Source organism: Centruroides vittatus, unplaced genomic scaffold (assembly GCF_030686945.1).
Source record: "Centruroides vittatus isolate TY-2023 unplaced genomic scaffold, ASM3068694v2 contig_900, whole genome shotgun sequence".
Taxonomy (NCBI): domain Eukaryota; kingdom Metazoa; phylum Arthropoda; class Arachnida; order Scorpiones; family Buthidae; genus Centruroides; species Centruroides vittatus.
The window spans coordinates 2,001,483-2,013,818 of NW_027122591.1; the positions used below are offsets into that span (position 1 = coordinate 2,001,483).

The window sequence follows — 12,336 nt, forward strand, 5'->3', positions numbered from 1 at the left end:
TACGTCTTTAGTGTTTTATTTTTTAAATTATTATTATTTGTATTTTTCCGTTAGGCGTTACTTGATTTAGAACTGGTGGCCTTGTCGTTTTATATAAAAATATAAAAAAAAAATAATAATAAAACATTTTTTTTCTTTAAAATACTCTATGATAGTGTTGATATAAGTAGCTCCCCTAGCGTATGTAATTGGAACTATATAGATACAAAAGGAAACTGGTCGTCTTTTAACACAGTAGAAGTGGAGATGAACTAAGGTGAGCTATTTTCGATGTCATTTTGAATTTAGATGGTATATCTATGTAAATAATTGGTGTTTTAGGTTAATAATTTCAATCTATAACAACAGTTAAATTAATTTCGGGGTATTACACGAGTATTTTGACTGTCAGATACTTAAGCTGATTTTTTACCGGTTTGTAATTCCGAAGTGTCAGCTTTTCAGTTTCGTACATTACGACGATAAGTTTACTTTCTATAATTAAAATTTACAGGAAAATATATGGATTTTACGAATTTAAAACTTATATAAAATATCACGACGCATTTAGAAAGAATTCTAATCTGTAAGTCATCCTCTGAAAGTGTCAATCGGCAAATATCGGTAGAAGTTAATTTTAAGTCAATATGCATGTATACTTGTGTGTATCATTTACCTAAAAGTAATCTCTACTGATATATAAAGTACATTTCCCATTTTATACTGTAACTGTGTGTTTACATATAATTCTGTAAGAGTTAGTTTGTAAGAGAAGAAAGAGTTACAGATTGTAAAGGAAAAGAGTTTAAAGTTATGAAAAATTCATTTTTAAATAACTTGTATTCTGTGATTGGAAAATGCCACTTCAAAGAACTTTTGGAACTAAATAAAAAGTTGGACGTATGTTGAATGGATAGACGTGACCACAGTTTGGTCGGCATCAGTCGTATTTTCCTCCATTTGCTGATCTATTTCTAAACAAATGATTCTTTTTTAACTGTTTAATATCATTTGCAAGTGATTTGGATTTCACATTCCTTTTTCTTCCTCATTTAACTGGCATTATTTCATATGAACTGAAAATACCACAATGTTGTACTCTGTATCGTAATGATTTTGTTTCATAATTGTAGTTTGGTTTCTTATATATTTAACTAAAACTGAAACGTATGAATAATAAGTTGCAATGTATATTTATCATAATGATTCAGTTTCTAATATAAAATATATAGTGTAATTATTGAAATTTTTATTCAGTATGATATATAGATATTTTTGTTTTTTTTTGTATTGAAAGAATTGTTATCTATATCATAAAAGCTATTGTTGAAATTAATAACTGATAAAGGCAATAAACTTGTAAAAAGAGATTGCATCAGATAATGTTAGTAAAAAATTAGCCGTGAATATAGGTGTATGGTTCTTTATGTGCGTATCAGATGAAATTATATATCTACTATATCATATTATAGTTAAATTTTATATTATATAATATAAAATGTCATCTAATAGTAAGTAAATATTATATATTTTAATGTGTACAAATATATGTACTCACAAATTTATATTTTTAATCAGACAATATAGAACATATGAAATCTATGTTCTTTTTATCAGGAATGGTAAATTGTATTGAGTCTGCATGCCACATAGCAAGTGTAATTATGTTAAAAAATGTTTATGCATGCCAAAGTTGTACACTTCAAATAATGATGTCAAAGCTAATAATGACTGTTTAAATAAACGAAACAAATATGCTTTAATTAGAATAAATGTAAAGAAGGTAATTGAAAAATGTTGATATGATAAATCAAAATTAGGTATGTTATGGACCAGATGACTACTTTCAATGTGTCACAAGTTTGCCACTCATGCTACGAGTATATATCATAGTTATATCTTGAATAAGTAATTTTGTATGTCTAATATGATGTCTTAAATTCTTGTGAACAAAAAGATTTTTTAGATTAGGAAAATGACTGCTTTGAAACCAGGAATGTTTATCAACTACAGATTAATGTTGGTTCTGGTAATGACTCACCAAAAATAAGTGCGACTGAGAAAATTCAACAGTTCTATTTTGAAATTAAGATATTGAATCATCCCATCTTTAAAACATATTAAAACAGGAATTTATAAGAAGTTAAAAAGTTTAAATATTTATTTTTTGATTGGCTGTCATTTTTGTTCTCTAAAGTTTTTAGATGATTTGATATTCTTTTGACTGTTTAGATAAATTTTTCAGAAAGAGGAATAGAACTATTAGATATCAGCATTTAAATTGAGAAATTATTGATACAATTTAATTGTGTATTTTAAAGTATTTTTCAAAATTACATTGTACAAAATAATATATGGTAAGATATATACTACGTAAAGTATCTTTCAGTTATGAAATATGTCTAAATTTTAATTTTTACTGATAAAACATTAAATTTATAATACTTTGTGATTGTAACTAATTATATGTTTGAAAAAGTGTTGAAAGTTGTATTATTCATAATTTTATTAAAATCAATTATGAATAATACAAAATTATTTTTGTTTGCTAGTATTTTGTTACTCTACAATCAATCTATTTTATATATTATATCTCTATAATTTTTTAGTTCTTTTCAATTGAAACTAAAAAGAATTACAGAAATCTTTTTTCTTTTTAAAAAGTGACATTAACATTCCTTTTTATTTTTACAATGGAAAATATAATTATAAATTACATTTTATGAATTTTTATATGGTGTAAAAACTTTTGTACTTTTAAGAAAAAGATTGAATATAAAAAAATACTTTTCTTTATAAAAAAAATCTTACAGTAGTTGTAATTTTATACAAACTTTATAGTTTATTATATGAATTAATATGATGTAATATTTAGTGTTAATTAAGTCTTAAAAAATTAAAAAATGTAGCATATTTATGATTTAAAATGATTTCAATTGCATCTCTCATTTCCTTGTTTGTTTTAATATTACTTTTTGTTTTAATTTACATTAAGGAAGATCAACACTTGTATTTATAGTAGAAATTTTTCTCTATCATAAATTTAACTTTTTACTTGTGAAAATTTCTGAAGATATGTTGAATAGTAAATTTGAAAACTCAGATTTAATAAGCACAAGTTGGATAGTGCTTACTGAGGGAACATTTGTTGGCAAATCTCGTAAATACTTGTTCTTTCTATTAAGTGCATACTAATGATTAATATGATGGCATTTAATCAAAAGCAAATAAAATTGCCTTTTAATTAAAACAAGATAGTCGACATTTATAAATTATTTTTCAATCATTTAAAATGGGAACTAGCAACTTATAGGCTATATTTATTATCTTGATTTATCTATGTTCCTTCTCTGTTATCATATGTATTTATCAGAATGATAAAATTTAACTTCTTTCAAAATATTGTTTTTTTTTATTAAGACTATTATAAAATATTTATAATATAATTGCTAGATTAAATTTTGGTATTTTATTGTTAATTATTTAATGATAATCATATCATCATTACAACATCATTTACATAACTTTTAAAATTGTTTGTAATACCAGTAATAAAATTTACTAGGATTTGTTTCTATAGTATATTAACATTGTAGAAATAATAAATTTTAGTTTTTATATGCTATAATAAATGTAACATAAATTCAAGAATGTTGTATTATATTTCAGTGATTTGGATGGGTCATTAGCCTGTTCATTTTTTCAAGTTAAAATTTGTTAAATTCTAAATTTAATACTTTCAGTGACAAATTTTGAATATAAATAATTCAGATAATTTTATTGATGATGAATGTGTGTGTAAAGTAAAAAATCTTATTGTAGTTTTGTTTCCTAAAAAGGAAACTTTAGTGTTAATTAAATTAATTTTTAGATTAGTTATACTATAATTTTCTTCAGCAGATAAGATTTATATATGTACAGGATGTTTCAAAATTAAAGCAGGAAATCTTAGAAAAAGGTGAATACAAAATGAATATTTAAAGAAACTAAAATAGAGAACCTGTAATAAAATAAATTAGTCATATAACTACAGTTTAAAGTTAAAATGATGCACATATACCAGTATGTTGTATAAAGTTTTTCTCTGTTCCCAACATAAGAGATTAATACAGTATCTTGTAAATGGCCCTTTGATGTTCTAGAACAGTGGTTGCCAATGGTGGTCTGTGAACCACTGATGGACTGTGAAGAAATTTGGATATTGATCAACTCAAGATATGCAAAATATTATGAAAGAAATGCAAGATGCTCGATTGCTTCTTCTCACTCATTGGGAGTTTTTTATTCAAATCTAAAACTAAACACGAAATAACTGTTATCAATAAATAATAATGTCAATAAATTAATGAATAATCAACAATATATAATGTTGTAAGTGCGATTGTTGTCCTTCGTGGAGAAGAGCCAAGAATCCATAAACTTATGTCAAACAAGCAGCAGCAAACTTTGCACTAATTTGTTATAATTAAATAAGTGCATTTCATATTAATAAAGTAAAATGAAACTTTTATAGTGATTATTCTATAGATGTTTGTATTATTTAAAAAAATTTATGATAGTGATCTGCAGGATTTGAAAATTGTGAGTTTAGTGGTTCATGAGGTCAGAAAAGATGGGGACCACTGTTTAGAGTCAATTATAATTCAGTATTAATAGATATTGATTCCCATATGAAAAGTAACTGCTGATTCAACACAGCTTCTCTGACAACGTAGGAAAGTTCTTACATGTTTTTTTTAATAATGTTGAGATATTAACATTAAAAGTTAGAATGTTTCTTTCAGTTTCACATTGTATTTTTAATATTAGGAGAATGTAATAACATGTTGAGACATGATTCATTTGGAGAAAGTTTTAGAATATCAAATAAATTTTTAATTATGTTTCTAATTTAAAAGAACAGTTGACTAGAATATATTAAATATATTTTAATAGTAGTTTTCTCATCATTTATTATTTATTTAGACTAACTAAATTATTCAAAAATAATTGTTTATGATAGTTTTATCTCTCTGTCACATCATATTTTTAAGTTGATTTTTGCATAAGAAAAATTATCAAATGCTTCTTCATAAATATAGTTATGTAAGTTTATTATTATTTTTTTTTTGAAAAATAGCTTGATGAAATCTATATAATAATTTTTATTTGAATATTTTAGTCTGTAAAGGCTAAACAAAGCATCAGAAGAATTTTGTTGGAAAGAAACTGACATTACTAATTGGTGTAATTATGAAAAAAGCTGGAAAAAAATAATGTATACCACTGTCTGTTGGTGTTATGTAAAAATAATTTATTTTGCAAGTACTTTTGACAGTACAAAACTGTCCTCTTCAGGCAGAATTGTTCATAGGGAACAAAACATTTTAATTCAAATACAGGTAACCCCCATATAACATGGCACTTCTTTAGCATAGATTCACTCTGACACTGTTCGAGATTTGGGTAAAACCCGTGTACAACATGAAATGTAATACATTTTTACATACTTAAATTATTTTCGTGAACTATTAGTACTTAAGTATGTAAATTTTCTTTTCCCACCTATCGATACACATGGTCCTTCTAGAAACTTGTTTCCAATGTTGCCAGATCTCAATGCTTCTGCTTTTGATGTTGACAGATGTTTTCCCTTTATTCCATACTTGCTTTATTCTTCATAAGTGCTTAGCACCATATGAGGAAATTTATAAAGATCTTTTAACTAAAAGCGAGCAATCTAAAATTACATACTTTTTGCAAAAGGTAAAGCATGGATCTGAAGATAATGCAGAAAAATGCTCAGAGGATAAGGATAACTTGCCAAAAAAAAACGCCCTCTGTTAATAGTGCTTAGTGATGAGGAAGGAAACATTGTTTAATTTATTAATATGTATCATTTAAGAAAATTTTAATAAAGATATTTATCTTAATTATGAAAATATAATAGCGTGTTTTTTAATTTTTGGAACATAACCCCCCTTTTCATACTAGTTCTTTGTTTCATATAACACAGATTCACATAACACGGCAATTTTTTGGAATGTAACTCCCGTGTTATATGGGGTTACCTGTATATACTGTCGAAAGTACTTGCAATATACATAACACTGACAGACAGTAGTACAGGTATATGTTATCTTTTTCTATTCATATTTGGCATGTTTAGCTATTCAAAACTTTACAAAAGCTTTTTCATGTTAGTAATAAACATTAAATAAAATTATTAAAAATAAACTATACAAAAATTTATCCAAAAATAAGTTACTGTACTGTATTTCAAATATTAATTTCTTATTCAAAAAATTTAATATTTGAAAAATATTTATTTAATGAAAATTTAATGACAGTTACTGCTTAGTGCCTGTACAGTAGAAAGAGATAAAAGTGAAAAATAGAAACTACTGGTAGTAACTGTGGATGAAAGGAATTTAAATAGCTTCATTTACATGATTTATGATTTTATTATTACAGAAATATTATGCATGATATATTTTTATTTTATAAGAATTTTATTTTATTGTTTCAGTTTCTTAATGAATCATTTAGAAGATAGAATAATACTCCTAAACATTTTGAAATTTCTGTAATAATATGGCAAAATGTCTGTTGGTGGTGAAGCCCTTGTATACAACTGCCATTCTTTGGAACAATCTCATCATAATATGACAAATTATTCACAAAGTGAAACATTGAATATTGATAATGTAGTTGATAATATTGATAATGTCGCAATGTTGTATCATGCTCAAACAAAGACATCACCTATAACTTCATGGGTGCCAGGGTCTTCGTGCCAAGCCTTACGTCATGCTGTTTCTACACTTAATCGTCTTGATGATTTCAACTGTGAAAAAATTGATTCTGGTTTTTTCTCTGAAGTATTTAAAGTAAGTGTTTTTTTTTTCATATAATAATTCATTTATAAAATATACTTGTTTTTAACTAGCTGTACATCTTAGTTGTAAGAATTTTCATTATTCTTTGTATGTTACTTATAATGATGTATTATGTACTGTACATTCTATAGTATTAAGAATAACGTAATAATAATTTTTTCTTATGTAGTAATAAGTGAAAAATTTTAACAAAGATACAAAAAAATAAATTTTTAGTTCTCTCTTGCCAATGATATTTATCTCAATGTTTCTTGCAAAACTTTAGATATTGAATCACCATGGCATATGACCATCATCCCTATTATTAGCCCACCAATTTGTTGGCATCTGGCTATCTTTTTGTAAAAAATATAGATTAGCTATGAGCAAAGTAATTCACATTGTGAAGTGAATGTATTTATGCTTGTTACAAGTTTATGTAATTTTAATTCGGTCATTATGTTTTATCAGTTAAGATGTTGTAAATAATAGGATCATTGTATATTGCTAATTGGAACAGTAAATGAATACAGAATACAGTTATTTTTAAAATATCATGGTATTTTTTAAAACTATTCAAAATTATTCTAATTTTATTTTGAAAATGACTGAACAAGGTACTAAGCATAATGAACATATTTAAGATTATATTATTTAAATTTTATACTCAATTTTAAAATTTTCTAAATAAACAAATAGAAAACAATGCTAATTTTATTATTATGATCTTTTAGAAATACTCTTTGATAAGGATCAGTTTAATTGAATATTTGCTATGTTTATGATACTGTTATCTTACAGATTTTGATATAATTTGAGTAAATTAATATTAAGTGATGTATATATTAATATATTACAGTTTATGCAAAAGTCCTACATAATTGCTTAAGCTATAAAAACATTATTTATACTTTTTGTGATGATTTCAGTATATATTAAATATTTTTTTTTAAGTGATGAATTAACTTTAAATATAATGAACTCTTATTAGCATCAACACCATTTAGTGTCAACTATTGGTTAGCATCACCAGTTTTTGATGCCCCAGTAGAAACAAACCCTATATTTAGTGTAGGCCTGCACCCAACAGGGTTTCCCTTAAGCGGAGTTAACTGTTAGTCAACTTTTTCTAGTCCAATGTATATATTTAGTGTACTAAACAATATCAGTTAACATCAACATCCCTTTCACTTATCTGCCAAAATTAATATTATTATTACTTTTATAAAGTTTCAGCAAAGTACAAAAAATTTACCTAGTTTCTTGGTCAGAATTTCAGGATGTTTTTAGGAGGTTTAAGAAGTTAGAAAGTTAAAATCTTGGTTACATGCTTAAAATATCGAACTAGGCCTACTGTGTTTTATGGTTGTTTCAGGAATTTTCATTTTTAAGGTGGCAGAATATAAATTGATAAGTATTCTTTTGGATAACAAGCAAAAGATAATTGAAGGTTCTGATGTTTTTTCATGTTTTAAAGTATCTGAAAAGTGACTGACAAAAATTTATTTAAAAATAGAAATTGCAGTCTTACGATAAAATGTCTAGTTTAATTAGTTTTTAATATCTTATTTATGCATTTTAGCCTTTTTTGAGATCAAAATTATATACCATATTTTACGGACTATAAGACGCATTTTCGAAAAATTGCCTCCAAAATTCAGGTGCGTCTTATAGTCCATAGCATCTTATAGGTATTTTTTTTAAAAATTGCTTAAAAATTAAGGTGCGTCTTATAGTCCGTAAAATACGGTAATACTTGTTAAGTTCAATTATTGATCAACATCAACACATATGTGATCTCACAAGTTGATACTAACAAGAATTTATTGTATACATATTTATTAAGGAATAAAATTTTATTATTGCATTTTAATTTTGCATGGAATATTAATTTCAATTGAACTTATTATTCTTACAATAAATTAATTTTTTTGTATACTGAAATTTAATTATAAGAAAAAAATTATAAAGCATATTTCTAAAATCAGTGAAATTCTTAAAAATATAATGTATAAATCATCTGTATTTGGGAACAAATTTCTCATGAAATTTTTAAACAAAAACAGTTTTGGATTTTATTTTTTAATGTCGATAAATTTTTTTAATAGCTCCTAAGCTAAACATTTAAACATATTCTAAATGTAAATTTAAGCAAAAATAAACCAAAACTTCAGTTTAGGAAAATTAATTCATCCATTTACTTTATCAGTTTATTACTAAATTTCTTACAATTATTTCTAAATAATAATAATTTTTTCAATTTGTATTTTTTGTTAAATAAATCTATAACCCACCATTTAGTTTTTTAAAATTTTTAAAACTTTTAAGTTAAATTATTTATAAAAACTTAGTCTGATGCAGAAAATAAATTTCTAGAAACATTTTTAGTTTAAATGTTTTAACCTTTATAAATTCACTCAGATTTGTATAGAATATATAGAAAATGGAATATTTTTATATCATATGCTATATATGGTATAAAAATATAAAAAGTTTATGTATACAAAAAATATTGAAATACAGAATATATAAAAATAATGTTCAGAATATATATATAAAAAAGGATATTTCTTTTTAAAAAATTGAGAAAAAAAATAGTATTTACTTCCTAAGTTATTTATGTGTATTTTTAAAAATATAGAACAGTTTGTTTATATTTTATTATTCTATTGAATTTCAAATTATATGTTGTTATTTATTATGCTTTATTACTGTACATAAAATGCAATTTTTGGAAGAACTCATATTTTTCAACATTTTTTTTTTTTTCTTATTCAAAAGTAATACACAAATAAATTAATCGCATATTTATAAAAATGATTTGTTTTAGTCAATATTTTATTAACTTTTTTAAGGTTAATGTCGTATTGTTATTTATAAATTCTAGAAAATTATTAAAATATTAAGCTTGCGTTTCACATTTCTAATTATTTTTTGATGAATGTAGCTAGCTTTCTCGTCTGAAATAACTTTTAAAGTTATTGAAATCAATCGAATGAAATTTTTATAAATGTCTAAAGTATTTTTGGATTGTTTGTTTTTAAAATTTTTTTCTGAACATTTTAATATTTTCATTTAAAAGTTACAAACATTATAGAAGTAAGCAGAACAATAATTTATTTGTCAAGCTAAAGATATATATCTGTGTGTGTGTGTTTTAATTTTGTCATATAATAAAAAAATATATACACATAGGAATTAAACAACTGGAAAGGATCCATAAATTTAATGAGCTTTATTATTAAAGTTGGAAGACAAGCATTTAAATTGTTCTTATTAAAAAATGTTATTTTTTTAGAATATAACTTGGAAATTTTATTATTTATTAATAAGAATTAATTAGATAATCTAGAATGAATACAAAAAAACTTGTTAATAAAAATTTTTAAGATCATCATCTTTCACTTTAATTAAAAATTCATTTAAACTATATTAATTATGCTTTTCTCTTATTTTATAGCATTACCATAAATATTTTAAAAATGAAATTGTCATAAAACATAATAAATTTATAAAACTATAATATTAAATTTAGTTTTACAATTATAATGAATAAAATTAAATTAATGAATGGTTTTTGAATTATTTGTTGTTGTTATTGTTTTTCTACTAAAGTAAAAAGTTAGGAATCTGAAGATAGATATTTGTTTTTACTGTTTGAAATATGTAAAATTATCTATTTCTTAAAGTTAAATCTCAATATTTTTCACAAATTTCATTTTTAATACCTCTTCCTGGGAGCTGAATAAAATTCTTTAATCTGTTTTTTGATGGTTTTTTTTTCTTCTTCAATAGTATGATTTCAAAACATAAATCAGGAGGTTATCATCATCATGAGCAAATGAAAAAATTAAAATATTTTATTGCTACATTGAGTATTTTCAAAAGTTCTACTTGAACTGAATGCTTTAATCATTTGTTCTATAATCTCACTTGTTTAAAGTATTAGCAGAAAATGACAATGGTGTATTGTTGTAAAGTTCTGAGATTTATCTGTATTTAATATTAAAGTTTATCATCTTAACATTTAGTTTTTATTTTCCCACGTTTATTTTATAAAATAAATTCATTTTTTCTATAATTCATAACATTAAGTGATAATTTATGTATTGATAAGAATCATGTTTGTTATTTTAAATAACATTATTTTTAAATTTTATCAAGTTCTATTTATTTAAATGTAATAATAAAGTTAGTAAGAAAAGTGACTAAATTTCAAGAGAATGATGTGATATATTTGAAATTGCTATTGATGTATACATTAACTGAAAACTTAAAAAAAAACAAAAAACAAAAAAAAAATATGTAACTGAACTGAATCTATGAAGATAGGAATAAACATGTTTATAATGACAGTATTATCAGCTTTGATCTGTACAGTACATATATACCACATGCTGTAAGATTTCATGGAAATATAATAAAATTTGGCTTTTATATATACTGTATATATAAAAGCCAAATTTTTTTAGTTTTCCACAGTTTACAGGATTAATAAAATAGTATAGAATGAAAAAAATTATCATAAACATCCTTATTTTTTACCTTAATATTTATCTTTACTTGGGCTTATAACAGATTTTATTTAAAAAAAAAATTAAATACAAATTTGAGATATTTTCTTTATTATATATACTATATTTGATGATAGATCATGGACTGGATTACACATGCTCATGTGCTAGAGTTTGTACATAGATCAGACACACACACACACACACACACACACATATATATATATATATAAATAAAGGAATTTAGTTTTGCTGTTAAGATCTGTTTTGAATACTAATGAATTAATCTAATCTTATGATCTAGAATATCTTCAGATTAGTGATGTTATTTATCAGAAATTCAATCTATTTTTAGTGTGATTTAAAAAAAAAATTCTTCTGCATAAATTAACTTTTCTTATAATGAATTGATTTTTATGCTGTTTCAGTACAAAATTTATTAGTCAGATGTAAGAAGAAAATGATTGAATCAGCAAAAATGTGAAATCATCTTTCTAATCAATACAAATCTGAAAAAAAGTTTATGGTTTTGCTTCTTGAATCTGATTAAACTAAAATGTTTTATAATTTGATGTGCTAATGTATTTATATGAAACTTTAATTCAGTATTTAAAATATAATAAAAATTGCTTATTAATAAAATTCTGCAGTTTTTAAATTTGGTATTTAATAACAGTTTTAAATTTTATTAAGTTATTTATGTTTTAATTAGCTTAATTTAAATTTTTTTAAATGAATAAGTATATAGTTAATTAATAAAACATACTTTACTTTTATATTTATGTAAATATAAATTTTAAGATTATTTATTTGTAAAATGATGACTTTTCTTTATAAAATAAAATTACATTATATGCTCTCTAAATTAATTAATTTTATAAACTTCAGAGTATACACAAAGAGATTTTGTTACTGATATTCTATAGCCAATGTTTTTTAGTATTTGAGTAAGAGTATTGATTCATGATATGAGTTAATCATGTAAT

General features: G+C 23.4%; 1 protein-coding gene across 1 annotated transcript in view; it reads left to right on the top strand.

Annotated features, from left to right (window-relative positions):
• Positions 1 to 136: 136 nt before the first annotated feature.
• Positions 137 to 12,336, top strand: part of LOC136984019 (uncharacterized) — a 44,545-nt gene continuing 32,345 nt past the window's right edge. Inside the window, exons 1-2 of the mRNA XM_067280929.1 lie at positions 137 to 256; positions 6,488 to 6,848. Coding sequence (XP_067137030.1) covers positions 6,561 to 6,848 — 288 coding nt within the window. The 5' untranslated portion in view covers positions 137 to 256; positions 6,488 to 6,560. The remainder of the gene's footprint in view (positions 257 to 6,487; positions 6,849 to 12,336) is intronic.